At 36.4% G+C, this 19,190-nt stretch overlaps 1 protein-coding gene across 1 annotated transcript in view; it reads right to left on the bottom strand.

The window, feature by feature from the left end:
• Positions 1-19,190, bottom strand: part of HOMER1 (homer scaffold protein 1) — a 66,345-nt gene that overhangs the window by 35,506 nt on the left and 11,649 nt on the right. The window contains exons 3-4 of the mRNA XM_010725516.3: positions 17,095-17,187; positions 9,931-10,073 (exon numbers count right to left, since the gene is read on the bottom strand). Of these exons, the coding sequence (XP_010723818.1) occupies positions 9,931-10,073; positions 17,095-17,187 (236 nt within the window). The remainder of the gene's footprint in view (positions 1-9,930; positions 10,074-17,094; positions 17,188-19,190) is intronic.

Raw genomic sequence — 19,190 nt, 5'->3', positions numbered from 1 at the left:
CTCCAAGGATGGTGATTCCACAACCTCCCTGGGCAGCCAGTTCCAAAGCATTACCATTCTTTCTGAGAAGAAATTCTTCCTAATATCCATCCTGAGTCTCCCCCGGTGCAACGTAAAGCTATTAGTTCTTCTCCTATCACTGTTAACTGGGAGGCCAATCCCCGACAAATTCCTCTAGGGAGTTTTAGAGTGCAATGAGGTCTCCTCTGAGCCTCCTCTTCTCAGACTGAACAATCCCAGATCTCTTAGCTGCTCCAGATTTATGCTCCAGATCTTTCACAGCTTCACTGCCCTTCTCTGAGCACATTCCAGGGCCTCCATTTCTTTCTTGTAGTGAAGGAACCAAAACTGAACACAATACTCAACGTGTGGCCTCACCAGAGCTGAGTACAGGGGGATGATCCCTCCTCCTGCTGGTTGCATTATTTCTGATACAAGCCAGGATGCTATTGGCCTTCTTGACCACCTGGGCACACTGCTGGCTCATGTTCAGCAAGATGCCAACTAACAGCCCAAATTATTTTCCTCTGTGCAGCTTTCCAGCTACTCTGCCCCAAGCCTGTAGTGATGAGTGGGGTTGCTGTGACCAAAGTGACTGGGCACTTGTCTTGCTGAACTTCATCCCATTGGCCTCAGCCCAACTATTCAGACTGTCCATATCACTCTGTAGAGCCTTCTTACCCCCAGGCAGATTGACACTTCCTCTAAGCTTGGTGTCACGTGCAAACTTACTGAGGGTACACTCAAACCCCTCATCGATGTCATCAGTAAAGATACTGAACAGGACAGGCTCCAATACCAACCACTAGTGAACAGCTGCCTACTGAATTTAACTCCATTCACCATCACTTGCTGGATCTGGCCACCCAGTCAGTTCTTTACTCAGCAAAGAATACATCTGTCTAAGCCATGAGTTGCCACCTTCTCCAAGGGAAGTTAACAGATACAGCATACTTAGCTCCTAAGCTGAGCTCCACATGTGCCTGAAGTAAAAAAAATTCCAGGGGACAGAAGTGTTCAGTCATTTCTGTCCAAGCCCCTTTGCTGTATAACCACTGGATCTAACCCTAGCAGCTGCTTAAGGTACTCAGAAGATTTAACTATACCAAAGGAACAGGAGCTGCAACCACCTCAAAAAAACACTCTCCTTCTCTGTTCCCTCTTAATGCAAGCAGAATTTGGCAGAGCATTTCTCATGACTTCAAATGGAAAAGAATCCATAACTAAAATAAAATATCTGTTGACAGCTATCTAGGGCTTAGGCTTCCATGGTCAATCCCCCAGGAGTAATTTATCTAATCGATTAAAAATTAGCTAATTTGTAAGTTCATACGGGCTTCATTAACACAACTTGAGCACTTCTCAAATGGTAAAAGAGTCCTTTCTGGAGCATATTTCAGTCCACAATTAATAATTCACCATCAGTGAAAGTGGAAATACTTTATGACTTAAGATGATGGACACCTTGTAACACAGGTCAAACGTAATGTAAATTCCCCTGAGCTCTATCTAATCATATTCTTATAAATGCCAACAAGAATATAGTAATTGATAGACTTTCAAGCTTATATCACTGCAAAACATGGTTCTCTGTGGAGTGATTTCTGCCTTCAGTATTCTTCTCCAAGGAGGGGAGGTAGTTAAGAAAGAAGTAATACAGAAAAGACTAGGATAAAGCAAATTGATCTTTTGTCTCAAACACGAACTGTTAAAGGCTGAAAGTATATGTATTTATATCCTTCTTGGAAATTTGAGAAAAAAAGTTTTGTTCTGCCTCAAGAATAGTAAGTAATACAGTCATTCATACTATCATGACCACTTTATGCTATCATCAGGCAATCCAGATAGCAGTGAAACCATAACCACCCAGCATATAAAAATGTTAGAACTCAGTATCTACCTATGTGTATATACAGTTTCTCATATGGGAACGACAAGTCACACATGATCCACAGCTATGCCTGAGACCACACACAAGACAGAGCACTGCACTGGTGTTAGTAAGAGAAGGATTGAAGTTGTATCACGTGTATTCAATAAAGCATCACTAAAAATGCACTCAGTTATAGATTTCTTTCCTTTTTCTAAAGTATATTCCTTAAGTATGGGTTTTGGCCATAGGTTTGGCCCTGCTGCCTAAAGAACTTAACATAGATCTTTGCTGGATACATGTGCAATACACAGGAGAATAAAACACACAGACCAAGTACAGTGACAAAGAGATCTTTGGAAGTGCAGGTGAGTGGGCAAACAGACACTGTACCTGGCACGGGGTAGACAGGCTGAACAACTTGGAAATGCAAAGAGCCTACATTTGAAAAACCTGATCTTGCTGTAGATGTCCCTGTTCACTACAGGGAAGTTGGACTAGATGGTCTTCAGAGGTCCCTTCCAACTCTAAAAATTCTATGATCCTATGGTAACACAAATCTTCAGCTCTTTTTTAATTTCCTTTCTCTAGAACTGTGTGGCCATTTGAATTATTTCTATGTGGATGGTAATACATAACCTGAAACCAAGGTCTAAACTATTCTCCAGTTTCACAGAACAAGATTATGACTCCAGAGTCCATTTCAGAATATAAAACAGTAAATGAACAAATCTGGAAAAGTTTATTTATCACTTGGTTATCAGTATACCTGGTTGTGTGTTTGTTCCGTGCTGTTAAAAATGAATAGACTAAGTTTTATGCTTGAAATGAAGCAGCTACCTATCAGCTACTATGAACTTTTAGTCTTCTTATATATTATACTTCTTACTAGCCATTTGGCCATAATTTTAAGAGGTCCTCCTTTGGAGAAGCACAGCATATGTCTGCACAGATGATAGCAAACTGGGTGATACTCTTATCTGCAAAACATAGGAGAGTCTTGTAGTCAAACAGGCAAAATTCCAGACTAAAGAAAGCCCTCCAGCTCCTCACCAAGAATTAATCCCAAACTGAAGGGGGGGAGCATGAACAGTTCAAGTATTTTGGTCATGAAATATTTTCACTCATCAATTTCCTTAACCAATCAGGACAAAACAATGAAGTTTGAGTGATCAGGCGCTGAAAAGTATATTGAGTTGTCCTAAATAACACCCCCTCTGTCCTTGCTTTTCACCAAAGGCTTCTCATTTCAAGGTTCATGAATGTTAGAAAATTCTTTTGAGACTTGGGGGATAAATAACAATGTGTTTTCTTTACTGGTAACCTTGGCCATTCATGGCTTTCTTTTCCTGAGAAGATATTTTTTAAACGTGTGTCTGAAAAATATTTTTAAGTATGCACTGAGGCTTCCAATTCAAATAAGGTATGAGATTTGTAGTTTCAATGTATTAAGTTTTTCCAAAGAGGATTTTTAAAGAATAGCACTTTACAAAGCAGCCACTTCTTCATAAAAATTTTTCACTGTGATTTTTTTCTGGAGAATGCTGGAGCTTTTTTTTTTTTGTGTCCACACTATTTGATGCTAATGAAATTTGAGTGTTGAAAAAAAAGTTTTAAAAGACAGTAGTGGAAGAGGTATCTGCTAAAGTTATAAGTGGTGATCTAACTTCAGCAGTGATTATCAAGATTGAGCTCCAGTGTATTAAACCTCTTGGGCTTCTTCATGGTGTCCTGGGAAAGCTAAGTTTGCAGTTGATCCCTGTAAGTGGTAGAAAGGCTTCCTATGAGGACTCATATGACTCTGAATGAAGGAAGTATGAGTGAAGAAAATATGAGATATGAACTACCTACATAAGATCACCTATATCTGCAGCTGGAATCCTTGAAAAGATTACTTCATTCTTCAGCTTAAAACTCAGATAAAAGCAGATCTTCTATATATTATACATGAAAATAATCCTAAACAAAAAATAAAAGTCTCAGACACACACAAAGTATCAGAACATACAAAATAAAAAGTTCACTGGGCAACTAAATTACTGGTAATAACATGTAGAATAAAGAGAATAGCTCTGTACCCATGCCTAAAGACAACAGAAAAAAGTAACTGCATTAAGACTTGTAAAAGGAGTTACAAGTTTTAGAAAAATATATATTTTCTATATAAAAATAAGGTAAAGGACACAAGCAAAAATAAGTAAAAACAAATAAAAAAATAAAATTCACCTCTCCATTCTGCCGTAGAAAACCACCCCAAGGAGGCTGATTTTGTGTTATATATCAGGTATTTGTAGAGCTAAATTTTATAGTTGCTGAAGTATTAATCTTTTCATATCATCCATGTTTGGGATTGGTTGAACACAATGGATGTATTCTTTTAAAAAGTGAAAGTTCGTTCTTTAAGCAATTTAACTCCTTTTCCTTTCTACTAGGTTTTTTTTTTTTAATTGTTAATGTATGTGATTGAAAGAGGAAAAATTACATGTTCCAAGTTATACGCCTTTTTTTTTTTTTAATTTAAATTGCACAAGAATTGTATTTCTCTTCGAAGAATGTAATGACAGTTACATGCTTGCCCCTGAGCATGGTATTTACAACATTTTTTTTCAAACACCCAGCTCTCATCTTCTGAATTACCCCTTGGAGCTCTCATTAAATAAATGGCAGGAAGTGGATAATCCACGTGCTCCAGACTAGCATTTGCTTAGCTGCTCAAAAGAGACAGTAAAATTTCTTAAGTATTGGGCTATTTTTAGTTTTGGCTCTCATCCATTCCTTCAATCTATCAGTTGCAGAGTTGCTTTATTTGAAAGAGCTCAGCAACACATACAGCATGGCCATTACCCTAACAGCAGACAGAATTCCTCTTCATCTCTCCTTCCATACCTGCAAACATCTTATTAAAATGTGACAGTATAAGCTGTACTACACAGTGCTTGACATACTGCTGGTTTAAAAACATGTAATAGTTTATTACATATTCCAGATTCCCCATAGAATTTTCAGAAATTGTCATCATCAGGAGAATGAGAAACAAGTAAAGGTGTGCATAAACACAAGATCTTCACTTCAAATCACTGATTCCTAGCAAGAACTTTTATTGTGAAGGATAGCCTGGTTCTGCTACATTGCTGCTTAGGCAAAAGAGTGGGAAGCTGTAAGAGTTGGGTCAGGGAGGAAAGGGAGAGTTGTATTTTTCCTTGTGTTTTTTCATCAGACCACCAGGGTCTTGCTGGCAGAGAGGCAGAAGAGGTAAAAGAACAGCACAGCTAGGATCTTCATAATGTCAAATAAATGTTGTTTGAGGTGAAATCAAGACCTACTTCTTAGGTGCTCTAATAATCTCTCTTTGCTTACAATGACAGTGGGAACTGATTGTCTTTGAGCTGGTTCTCTAAATGTGTACCAAGAAATAATAATCTTTTTATCAAAAGAGTAGTTGAATTTACTAGTCTCTCCAGTGCCCTAAGATGCTACAGTTCTTTATAGCACCATGCAATTCAAATACAGTTACTCCCTTTTATATTATAGAGATACCTTTTTAAAAAGACATCTAGCTTTAGCAGTCTCCATTCTTGGAAGTTTTCAAAACCCAACTAGATAAAGTCCAGAGCAGCCTGGTCTGATCTCATAGCTGACCTGCTTTGAGAAGGAGCTTCTATTACAGTCTTCCTGATTTTCTGCACAACACAAAAGTACCCTAAGATCAGGCTAGATAGCATTTAAAATCCAGAATGAAAAATATATTGTGTGCACCACCTGCACTACTTGGTAAGGAAGTGGTATGTAACACCATAAAGAGCATCCTAATAATGGGATTTGACTATAAATTCAAGTTACAAGGCAGCACAAAAACCTGTTATCTCAAAACTTTTCTTCAAAGCCAACTTAACAATTAAACACAATTCATAAAGTATTTTTACCATAGTATAACTAAAATATTTAAGCTTACAGAAGCACATTTGTAATACACACAGTGAAAAATCTACTAAAAAGATTTCTGCATGGAATTTTTAATGATAACTCAGTGAAAGAGCACAAGCTAGCAGCAAGATCTTAGGCTTGGGTTTTTTTGTTTGTTTGCTTTTTTGGTTACAGAATTGGATTTACATGCAGCATTATTAAAAGTTAAGCTATCTAGACAGAAAATACCTAAGATACCAACATCATTTGAAATGAGTCTGTTTTCACTAAGGCGGTGAGTCAAATTTTCATATTAAAAACTTACTTGAATACAAAAATAGGAATTTTAATGAACAAGCAACAAACACACACATGTATATTGTCAATTTGAAACATTAAGTTATAGAAATAAGTTTCATTAAGTTTAGATGGAACATCTTCATATATGACATGAAAAAATGATGTAATAGGTTCAAGTCACAGTTGACACAAAATTGAAGACTTTCAAGATTTGTCCCAGAAGAATCCTCTTATAGTAAGCTTTGTTTCTGAAAGCGTGTTTTATCCCACAGCTTTCTACTGTGCCAAGAAATTGAATAAAACTTGTTATGAACAAATGTATTCTTTTCAAGGGGGAAAAAAAGCAAATTCATCAAACAGTTACCAAAACATCCCAAGCAGCATTTACAGATTTTGCCAGACATACTATTCAGTTTTTGTATTTGAATTATATTCTAAAGCTGAATAAGCTTAGAAAAGTATTCCTTTGGGCTCATTCAGACATCTAGGCACTCTACATACTGTGCACCAGTGTAATTAAATTTGCATTGAAAAGTCAGGTACAGTCACATCAGAAGTGGTTAAAAACTCATTAGCATCTACTTTCTCCCTGAACTCCATTTTATGATCAAACTATTTTTTAGTTTAAAAAAATAGAAAACAAAACATAATTGCAAAACAAAACAAAACAAAACAAAACAAAAAAACCCACCCACAATTTAAGGAATATAGAAAACAGCAAAGGTAAAAAGACAGGGAGAAAAAATAAGAAAGACTCTAAGGAGACCAAGACTTAATAAAGAAAGAAAATTTGTTCTTCCTTCAGTCTTATTTTTAATATTAGATTTTATTAACTAGCTTTTGTTGAACAAAAAAAAAAAAAACCATCCCTGGACTAGCCATCATTCAGCAAAGGACTGATCAGTGTCTCGGCCAAAATTATTAAAATTAAATGCCAGCTTAGGCTACTTATTACTTTCATTTCTTCTGGCAATATTTAATAACGATGGCAATGTTCAGGCTATTCATGACAAATATAAAGTTCCCAGGTAATAATTCTTCATAATTCAACATTAACTATCACAGTTTTAAAAAAAGGCAAGAGATTTAACTGCAGGGGTTTATCTTCCTGTGCAAGGCTCGTAACAGTTTAATATTGTTCTCAAGCAGTTGACTGGAATCACACTGCTTGTGGACAGCTTTAGGACTTTCCAGTTAAGGATAAATTGAAGTAACTAGTCAGACTTTTGTTCTATTACACTTGCGGGACATGAATGGGACTTGCTAGATAAAGTTCATCTCAATACTTACAATTATTTACTGAAATAATAAGAAATTAAAGTTCTAATAACAAAACACTAGTGAATTAAGTAATGCTTTTATTCAGCTTTGGGGGTATAAATGGACAGAAAATAACTATAAATACTAAAGTAGTCTACAATTATGCTGCAGAAATAACACAAGCCCAACTAATCACACCAGGACATACAAAGTGCAGAGAAGAATGCTTGCAGAAGACGACGTATCTGTCCAGAGAGATGAGTTCGAACAAAATGAGATACAACATTTCTCAGGTGTGCAGATTAAAAATGACAAGCGAGATGTAGCCTACAGCATGAACTCCATGCTTCTGATTCTGACCTTGTTAACGTCTATCAGAGCCTTCCAGTTCACACAAAAACATAAGAGTTCCCTCCCTGAATGACTGTTCTGACAACAACCCCATCAACCTCCTACCCCCAGCCTCTGCTGCAATGACGCTGCGCACAGCTGAGCTCGCCCAGCCCTCAGCAGCAGCGCAGTCCCACCTGCATCGCCACCTTGTGCAGTGCTGTGGCACCCTGCTGGCCATGAAGCTCCAGTCTCTGCCAGTGGCTCCACCTAAGCCTGCCCTGTGCTCAGCCTACACCATCGCTTTTGGACCTTCACCAGGTGAGCAGGTCCTGTCACACCGAGGCAGAACATAGCTAAATCGAAGTAAAGCAGCTGATTTCCAACCTAAGTTCCGACAACGACTTGTAAAACATAATCATGTAACTGGTATCTTTTGAAATACAAGGATTTTTAAACGGTAGCTTCCCTTGGATTGAGACAGTGTTCCTTGACTCTCAGACACATACAAAAAGGCTTCTCTTCCTGCTATACAAAAAAATGGTCAGAAAGTGTTAGCAAGCATTTTCTTCTTTGTTAAATAATAGTATATAAGAAGTGTCTTCGGTTGTTGTTTTTCTTCTTTTGCTTCATTACAAGCTTGTAGCTGCCATCAGCAAGACAAATCTGATGTCTTTTGCGAATTATCATAAGAAATGTCATCATTCTATATTTAGAGATATGCACTCACACTGCATACATGAAGATGAAAGAAAAAAGCCTGGTAGTTTTGTTACCTCTGTTCTACCCCATCCACAATTACACCAGGTAGCTTTGAAAACATCTTCAGTCATGCTCAGTGCAAAGCAATTTGTGGTACTACACGACATACCAGAAGTCATATTTACACTTACACAAATAGAGAGAAGATCTTGCAACTACCATTAAATACAAACAAAACAAATCCCACAGTCTGTGGACCTTATCACAACTACTTTCCCCCCAAATAGTGAGAATTCCAACATAAAAGCAACAAGTTTAAAAGTACTCTTTACAGAACACTAATAGACATGCAACATTCATAAAATTCCTTCAACATGCAAATAGTGCTCTTACAAGGCACCAATTCTTCTAAAACATGTAATAGATGCTCTGGTAATAGCTGAAGTATAAAAATAAACACAATAATTCTGCTAAAAAATTAGTGCAAAAGTATAATTTTTTCTCATTTGAAAAAATGTAAAAGAATATTCCAGGTACTTCTATTTGTTCTCTCACAAAAATGAGAAGTTTTGAATAATTTCATCTCTGCTCATTCCAAATTATTTGAATGACATATCTAAAGTTCTGCTGTTCCCCAAATTTTGATGAAGGGCATAAAGCTGTATTGAGACCATTTACTAAAAAAAAGGAATGTAGTATTTCTAGCTTTCCTCTAAGTTCATTAAATATTTATGTTACTCCCCATGGTCTCAGTACATAATGTGTTTTATTGAGTTCCACTTTCAATAATTTTCAACAAACAAGATACATCCATCTTAACTCATTTAAATAAAAAGTCTTTGTTTTTTACAGAACACAGTGGAATACAGCATTCATAGAAACATGGAATGGTTTGAGCTGCAAGGAACCTTAAAGACTCCATAGTCGCAGCTCCCCTTCTACTTCCCTTCTAGTAGAAGATACCTACTACTAGATCAGGTTGCTTCCAAGTGCAATGAATTATAATTCAGTCTGGAGCAAAACTACACATCTCCTGTGTTCTGAAAAAAAAATTGAAAAATGTTATCAACTATCATAACTGTTCAGTTAAAGGCTGCTTTAAACTGCATAATCCAGAAGCAGTGTAAGAGTCTTTTCTTCCAACAAGTTATCACTGAAAGGCCGAGCCAATGCTACCAGTTATTTAAATAAAAATTGCAAAAATAATTTAACTGGAATATTCTGTGAAGTGGTTATCTTTACTAAGATCTCAGTCACTGAAATAACGCTTCCTGTTAAAGGGATGCCTGTACTAATGAGCTTTCAAATTATCATGCTCAGCTGAATAAATTGCAAAGTAATACACTCCTAGTCTCATCCCTAGAGACTTCCCCATACATGGTTTTGTTTTTTTGTGAGAACAAAGATTATATTGCAAATCTGAAAGCCAGTCTTGTATTTTGTTTTATTTTATTAAAAACCACATGATTTAATTCTTAACTGAGCTAGGTAGAAGCCATGGCATGGAAAAGGTCCCTTTAACAAGGAAGAATCATTTTATTAGGATGTGGGAATTGAAGCTGTACCTATGGGTAAATGGCAATGCATTCTGGGTTGGTTCAGCCCTTGGTTCTGAGTTCTGTGTCACTTCTGGCGTAGCTCTCTCGTCATCTGTCCCGTTAATGCTTTCTGGCGTTAAAGGAGACTGAATATCCCCTCCAGCCGATTCCTTATGTAAAACAAACAAATGATAAATTAGAATTACAAACTGGCCTGCTCATGATGACAATGTGCTAATAAGCATAACTTTAATTCTTACATAAGATACGAATTTTAGGCAATATTAATGTGAGGCTCCCGGATTTCCAGTGTTCCCCACAGACATGTTTCATCACGTGATTTAATTTAGAAGCGTATTACCATCAGATTCACACTGATGGTTTTATGTCTTGCACATAAAACATAACTGACATGATTTGCAAGCATTCAGCATTCTTCTTATTACAGATGTCATTCACTCTTGCCTGATATTTACATTCAGTCACAAACCTACAACTACTCACTCCCAGGATTCTTACCCCTTACTCTATATTCTAACACAAAGAAACAAATTTTGCTATTTGATTCAAAATCCAGACTTCATATTCAGCATCAACCTAAGTGAAGAGTCTTTGCTACTGCAGTCAGACGTAGAAGACTCCTTTGTAAATAATGCTTGGTCAGTACAGTCCTTGCAAAACTTATGGTCACTTTAGCCCAGTTCTCATTCTTGTTATTCATGGTACCAGCTGGGAAGAGCAACATTCCAAATACAAGCAGGCAGCTTCCACTGCTGCTATGTAACTTGATACCTCAAAAGCTTGATGGCAGTCTCTTAGCCAGAAGGCACACATTGTACCAGAATATGCCTTTGTGTTTTGATCATCAAACATTAGTTGCTGATCTCTAAACACTGAAAACTATTTCCTTTTAAAAAAAAAGTACACCATATAGCCCACATCCATTAGAACACTACAGGACTTTCAATCCCTGTACATGATTTAATTTCAGTATTTTCTTTCCCATTATACACTTCATCAAATAATGGCTGTCACAGAAAAGAGTGATAAGCTAAGTAGCTTGTCCTACTTGAAATACCTTAGTAAGCTTTTAGTCATGAAGTGGCAAAATCTAACTCATGAAAGAAGACTTTCATTTAGAGTTAAATCAACATCATGAGCACACAGCAGAAGATGGCTGAATAAGAACTGTTCTAAAAGCCAAGCATCTCCTACGGACTCTTACCATCTGCATGGGTAATGGCTAAGGCAGCTACTTCATATTATTAAACTGAAGCAAAAGCACATTCTCTGAAAGGTTAAGTGCTCCTCTTTCCAGCTCTTTGACATTACCTAGAAAGCTGAAGAATAGCATTCTCAGAAAGAATTGCAAAGTATCTGACTCATAGTCTTAAAAGACCAAGGTCTAATTTTTAGCATCTACTTGTAGCCTTCAACTAGCTTACAGGGCAGTACTGAATCTACATCTATAGGAAACATGGCTCAGGACTTTGAGACTTACCATGGAAAAACTCAAGATCTTATGAGAAAAATAAGATCTGGTTGTTGCCATCACCTTCCACAAAGCCCTGGTGTCATTTATCCAAGAATACTGTAATTCACATTTTTCACTGTGCTTTGAATTACAGTAAGGAGATGAAGCACAATAGTTATTAAAACTGTGTGTTTATTCTGACATCTCTCTCACATGATATACATATCTCACATTCTGACTCTACAACATGAATTAGAGAGTGATACAGAGTAGCACTAAAACATTTTAATACTCACTTGAACTTCATCTTTTATATTTACTATTTATCAAGTAATCCTATGCACATATATAACTTTCTCCAATCTTATTAAATTCTGGTGGGTTGTAAAGCAGAAAATAATTACTTTATCCTAATTTGCCACACAAATATAAAGTGTTATTTGTAATATAAATGCAAATAATTTATTTCATGAATGTAAACTGCTCTCGACTTTTGGGAGGAAATCTGTTACTTTATACTCAAAAGTTACCTCGTATGATAATATCCTAAAAGTCAAAAATAAACCTTGATTTTTACAGAACAATTTTGCTGAACTGAAGTTGAATTGAAATTAAGTGTGGAAGGAGAGTATAATAGGCAAGATAATCAGACACATACATTGTGTTATATAAATTATGCATTTCTGTCTATTATTATCCTCTGATGTGATAAAGTTTCCACCTACATTAAACGAAAGGCCGTATGCACCCAAAAGTTTCTGCTACTTCCTCTTTTTCCCCAGCTACACTTTATGTTCTAAAAAAATATATACTGTAGCCCATGAAAACTGGTTTGCTTGTATCTTTAAGTTGAAATTCCTGCAACACTATTATTATGCTGATAAAGCCACAGATGATCTATTAGAACATGTTAATTACAAAAGCATGAAAGAATTCTCTTCAGCAGAAAAAAAGATGTGCAAGTTCCATCTTTGCCTATTTCTTAGTAAGGCACTGTCACAGACTCTCAATTTGAGTGAAAATTAAGTGACAAAAATTCAAGCAAACATGACAGTTTTTGTAATACCTAAAGGCTCACTGCCTGTAAATCAATTCCAGCTTGTTTTTTAAGTGTTGCTTTTTGTTGTTGTTGTTATTAGCATTCCATACACTAGCTTGTATTTCTCTGTCCAGTTCCTGCCTTGCAATTTCACAAGGCTGCCAGCTATCAATTCAGGTACCATAATACAAGTGGAAACACTTGCACCAATACAGAAATTCAAACATCCCACAGTCACTTTTCCACAAGTTGTGTAAGAAAACTGCTTGTCCACAAAGAAGCCAACGGGTGACAAAACCAGGACCATTTTGCTAAAATTGGTCCATTTCCTGCAATATCAAAAGACCTAATACAAAATTTAGCAGATGATCACTATCCTTAGTAGTGTGCATATGAAAGGCCTCAGAGTCACATGAGAAGAGTCCGATTGTTTTGAATGACAGCACAAAATTTCAGATATGTTATTAAAATGGCCATGGTCACAAGAAACATCTAATGGCAGATTCTGGCTAAGAGAAGAAAAAAACTGAGATTCAGACATAAGTTTTAAGAGTGGAATGAGGGTTCTGGCATCCTAACCTGTAACATTCAGTTCTGCACTGGAACGTATTTAAAAAAAAAAAAAGGCTAAAAAATCCCAACAAAAACAGCAACAAAAGTTTTCAGGCTATTGCCTCATACAGTTCAGTGAACTGTATAACTAAGTGTTACTCTTTCAATGTGCTGGCAAACCAGTAACTGAAAATAAGTCATAAGTCTCTTGCCACTGTAAGATCCATTGTTTCATTTCTCTGTATTGAAGGTGAGTCTGAAAAAGAAGAGGTGGCAGAGCAGAGGAGCCTGTATTTTAGTTTTATATGAACAACATAATATCCTTGCAAAACCCTAACACAAAGGTAAGGTTAAAAGGACGACAGATGGGGTACCTACATGCACAAGTGGTCTTAGGAGTACCAACATTGACAACTTCTTTCTAGTCCACCTCAGACTGATGCCTTCATACAGCTCAGATATAAATAAAGTCTGTATTGTTACACGAGTCTGTCTTAATAGAGGTGAGTAGAAAGCACAAGTTCTTTGATACAGAAATAATGCTTTTCTCTCTATTAGTAAAAAGTACCATCTCTCAGCGTGACTTACATACAACAAAGCAGCATCTTTCATGATTTGCTGGTCCACACCACTGTAATTCTCTGGACAAGTTATATTTTACAGTTAAGGTGATTTTATTTATTATCTGATATTCTGGGAAATTAAAGCAAAGCCTGCTGATAAATGGGAGAAGGACAAGCAGTACTAAAGAAACAGTAAGAATGCAGAATTTCTACGAAGTGTTTCAGTGGGGAAAAAACAGTTGAAGAATACATGTCCTCAAATGAAACAAGTAGGAAAAAAATATATTCTTAACATGGGACTACTACTTCCTAGCCACCAAAGGACTTTTCTAAGGTGAGAAATACCTAGCTACGCAATACCAACACTTCTAAAGCTCCAGCATCTTAGAAAAATAGCCCAACTTCAGTAGACTTTATATAAGATGGCTCTTAAGTTTCCAACATGGCTAAGTGGAAAGTACACGAGCTATAAATTCCTATTTTATTTATGTGACATTTCTGTTGTTATCTCCTTTTTTATTTTTCTCTGTACTTTCACACCAAGTTCCTGAAGGACATTCAGAATTAAAACTGACATATGCCAGAAATGTTTGCAGAGTTGCATCAAACAATGCTGGCCAGTAAATGCTTTGTGCAAGGTTTTGTTATGCTAGATGTAAACATATTTTAATAAAGATTTAACATGTAGGAACACACTGAGTGCAAAAAAAGCATATGTCCTTCTTTTCCTAGAACTATGCAGCAGAGAGGGTGAACAATGTACCTTACCCAATACATTTAATAAACTGGTAAATAATGAGAAAGACACTCTTTAAACAGTACTATAAGATATTCAATGTAAGCTTTAAGTGTATATTTTCCAGTTTTGATATACAGTATTTTCCTACAATTAATTTGATGCAGAAGGACTATCTGAAAGTCTGCGGCAGCAGAGGACTCACCCTTGCAGTTAACTGCAATATTCTTATAAACCACACTGTTTATACATCACCTCCCACCATCCTTCCTGTCAAAATTTCCCCAGAAAAAAAACCAACACGTTCCTGGGAAGTTCTGCCTGGCCACTGAATATATCTCTTTCCTTAAGTTGGAAGGGACCCACAAGGATCACCAATTCCAACTTCTGGCTCCAGACAGGAACACTCAATATTTAAACTCTGAGAGCACTGTCCAAATGCCTTATGAACTCTAGCGGGCTGGGGCCATGACCACAGCTCTGGGGAGTCTGTTATGTGCCTTCTTCACACTCTGGTGAAGAACCTTTTCCTAACACCCAACCTGAGCATCCTAACCCTCTGATGCAGCTCCATGCTGGTCCCTCTGGTCCTTTTGCTGAAAACCAAAGAAAAAGGGAAAAGAGCTGTAAAATTATTAAGAAAAACAACTCTGGAGTTAAGTGCCAACCACTTTTGGAAAGACTATCAAAATGATAGAAAGTACTCCTTTGGTCTTCAGTGTCCCACCTACCTTACCCACTACCAAGCATCCATCTTCCCCTCCAGTTATTAATTTCTTTGAATAAACTCGCACCATATAAGTGCCAAAATATGCCACAAAACCATCACTTCTTATCTGCTCTGAACTCCAGAATTTCTGATTCAACTGCCTTCTCCCTGGGGAACTAATGGGAAGCATTAAGTATGTGACAACCATTATGCTGATATGTCAGCACTTGAGCTAACTATACCTTTTGAAATACACTAACTTACCAATGCAGTTAAAAGCCAAGAAATGAAAAGGAAGGACTGAATAAGAAGTTATTCTTAAGTGTGCAGTAATTAAATTGCAGCTCTCAGCATGCATTACAGAATTGCTCAAAGTAGCGTTTCTACAGCTGCCTACAGCATAAAATGTTGGGCTCCAAGTATACAGGAAAATGAACAATATTAACAGCTTATATAGAAAAAGTGAAAGCTTTAACCCTAGGCAACTGCTAGATAAAAGAATCTTGTCTCTGACTAATTCAAACTTATGTCCAAACCAAGTAAGCAACTCCATTTGACACTGTCAGATTTAACTCCTGAGTCCAGACTGTTAACTATCATGGCAAAAATAGAAGCATAGTAATTATTTCACCAATAATGTTCAGTAACTAGAGGTCTGGCTGAAACTCTCCACTGTCTATAAAACTAAATGTATACACCAGTTAATAATATCAAAATCTGCTTCCATTATCTATGCACTTATGAAATTTATCAGAAATTCAGAGACAATCATGAAAATCAGTATTTAAAAAAAAAAAGAGACTGCCTAATTTTTCTCCTCTTACAGTACAGACAGAATACCAAAAGTTAACTTAGCACTAGGGCAAAATGCCTACCAGTGAAAACAACATGAAGCTATTTCATTGTATATATTGAGGCTGCTCCCCTGACTTCTCTGGGAAGGACATCAGATGTCTCTTTCTTCTGAAGCAGTAAACCTACTTCAACAGCATGCTGCAAAACACATGCTATCCTTTTGCCATCAGTGTAAAAAAACCAAAGAGATGCACTCATTCAATGAATAAAGATGCACTCTCAAAAACAAACAAAATAAAACAGACAAAAATAAACAAACACACAGCTGCATTAATTCTACTAAATAAGGAATCACTGTAGAAGTTGTAAAGCTGTGTCATTTTCCAAAAACAGGAATCACCTTCTCACAATTGCATTAAAACACTGGAATGGATGAGCATAAATGCCTCATGCAATTTCTTTTTTCTTTTCTTTTCTTTTTTTCCCACAGCAAATTCAAAGTATCTACTTTCAAGGAACTTGATTTTAGGTATGATTAATGTAAATATAACAAATACAACCATATTATCTTTCTGCTGGGCTTATATTTACCCAAATCACATGATTAGAAACATCTTTTTTTAATTCTTCTTTTGCAAAATGGCTAACTGTAATAAAACTCAGAACCACACGAGACTATAATCGCCCTTTACACAGCACGAATGAACACTACAAAGTTGGAAGTAAGTGAAAATAGTTTGCTGTTTTAACTTTGATTTTTGTTTGAATGATTCTTACATAAAGTCCTTTACAGTGTAACAGCTCAAGTTTCAGGGATACAACAGGAAAAATAATAAAAGTTCTTAACTATAGGTTTTCTTATATAACAGCTCACCATCTTTACTAATATTCTAGGTGAAGCTCAAAAAAAGGACTGAGAAAGAAACAAACACTTTATTTTTCTCCTTTGAAAAGAAAAAAGAAATCAACTCCTAATATGGTATTGAATATCTGTTCACTTATGTCAGCTGGACTGGCCATGCCTCTCCTTACCCTCTGCCCCAACCTTCTGGCCTCTGCTAGCCAAGTCCTGGAGCTGCCCCATGGCAGCCAGCTCCAGCCAGCTCCAAAAACAACTCCCTCTGATTCCTCTGGAACATACATTAAAGGTGTTCTTAGACTTCTGGATGCTTTTATGGTTGACCACTGAGAGGATTCAAGCTAACAGGAAATACCCTGTTCCTTTTTTTAAAAGGGCATGTGTTTGTAAGATACAATACAAATTCTTAAAACAGTATGCACAGAATTTGAGATACTAGCCTTGAAAGAGGCAGTAAAACTCACTTGGGAGGGTGTACTTGTCAGCTCCATCTTTTCTTGCGATTTTTCCTTTGCTAGCCGTGCAGCTTCTTTGAATTCCTGGAATTTTTCCGCAAACTGAATGTACATATGTTATTATAAAAGAAAAGAGAGAAAGAAGAGAGTAGGTGTGAATTAGTTACATTGCATGCAGAACATACTGCATTGTACAATGTCAAATTATCTTACTAGAATTTTTAATTTTGTTCTCCCTATTAGATACTCGTTTGATCAAGTTACATAGGGGCATAGCTTCCAGTAAATTTCAGACACAATGTACTGTTTACACAGCAGGAAATTAACAATGCAAAAAAGTTTCAACCAACCCACCAAACAAACCAGTTCACATTTAGTCAGTAATAGTGATAAACCATCTTACATAGCTGCTGTCAGATTTAGGTTTCATTCTCTTCCTTACAATGAATAACCAGATTCTGAAGCCAGATGTGGTCACTACTGACCTAAGAGCCTTCACTCTTTCATGACTTAAGCAATACTAATTCCTTCCCAAATTTTGTAAAAGCATTTAGAATTCCAAGAGCTATCTAAGAAATCTAAGCAGTGGGAATGCTGACTCAAGTTCATTTCTTGCTGTAATTGTCCTGGAAAGCTTGATGTCTCTGCTACACGTATTCATAAAGCAGCAATTTAGAAATACGTGCAGCCTTAAACCTGAGAGTTGGACAACTTATAAAGAATTGTGCTTAGATTTTCTGGCTAGAGAAAAATTTAGTGATCTCAGCTTTACATCACAGAAATTGCTATAAGTAGCCAAGCACTTGATTTCACTTCCTTCTGCTTTTACACAAATATAATTTTACGATGATTGGCCAAACACTGCATTCTGCAAAAAACACTGGTTTTTTTCCCAACAGCTTCTAAATGTCTCCAGCAGCAATATACAAATAAACTGTTTGGGATTGTTTGTTTGTTTGTTTGTTGCTGGATGGTTGTTGTTGTTTTGTTTTGTATTGCACATAGACAGAAGCTAAAAAGGCCACCTTTGTTTGACAGACTCTCAACTATTTTCAATTAGAAATTCACTTGCTGTTCAAGACACAAAAAGTCTTATTATCCTTAAAGTTCTCCTGTAGGCTATTAGCACTTGTGGAAGTATCATTTTTCTTCTCTGGAATCTTACATTTCAGCTAGCAGATTATTTAAAAACATACATTTCCTGGATACAGGAAGATAGAAAAATACCACGCATAAAGACTAATCCAGCATCAAAAAAGGTCTCAGAACAGATGATAAAATTGGCAATAGATCCCCAGAACTAGATCATACTCTTCTAGGAGTACTGATACTCAAAATCTCATTGGTAACCTATTATTTAAGTCCAAAGACTTGAAAACCAGAGGACTGGTAAATGGAAAACATGATGCTGAAGTTTAGAATGTGCAGTTGAAGAAAAACAAGACAGTAAGTGTAATTTTCTGTATCACACTGGTAGAAATTATAAAAAGAGTGAATAGACTGATAAATATGCAATATTCTGAAGAAGAGCCACCCAAGAAGGTGATCAATTTACTAGAATTCCTTGAGACTTTTGGGTGGTGTTTAATCTCTTGATACAACCCCCAATTAATAAACAGAAGTCTCATGGTATGAAGAGTATTCTGGAGGATTAATAATCTAAAGAAAAGATGAAAAACTGTGGAAGGATAATACCCATGATGACACTTATGTCATGCTTCATAACTCTTAAATTGTTCACAATAAATCAGGTTAACTAACTTAAAGGGATAGGACAGGAGCTTTTCTTCCCATACAGACAAATGCTATCCAAAGCACAGGCTTATATTCTGGTTGGGAAATTCATTGCAGTTTTTGATGACTGTCATGGGATATTCTACTCTTCCTACTTCAAAAGCAAGGGGGACTATGCTAGGAAATCCTAATACTGTGAAGGGAATACTCGTCAATGCAGAAATCATCTTTTAAAAGCTGCTGACTTCTGACTGACTCCTTATGGAATAATCTTAAAGTGAATTTGTGGTCTGACACGTTAAGAAAAGCTCTAATGAAGATAAACAAATGTTTAATTAATTTTCTTGCTTCAATATAAAGAACTGATTACC

This window comes from Meleagris gallopavo, chromosome Z, assembly GCF_000146605.3.
Source record: "Meleagris gallopavo isolate NT-WF06-2002-E0010 breed Aviagen turkey brand Nicholas breeding stock chromosome Z, Turkey_5.1, whole genome shotgun sequence".
Classification (NCBI taxonomy): Eukaryota; Metazoa; Chordata; class Aves; order Galliformes; family Phasianidae; genus Meleagris; species Meleagris gallopavo.
Note: the sequence above shows the minus strand (reverse complement) of the source record. Positions and strands in the feature narration are given on the sequence as shown.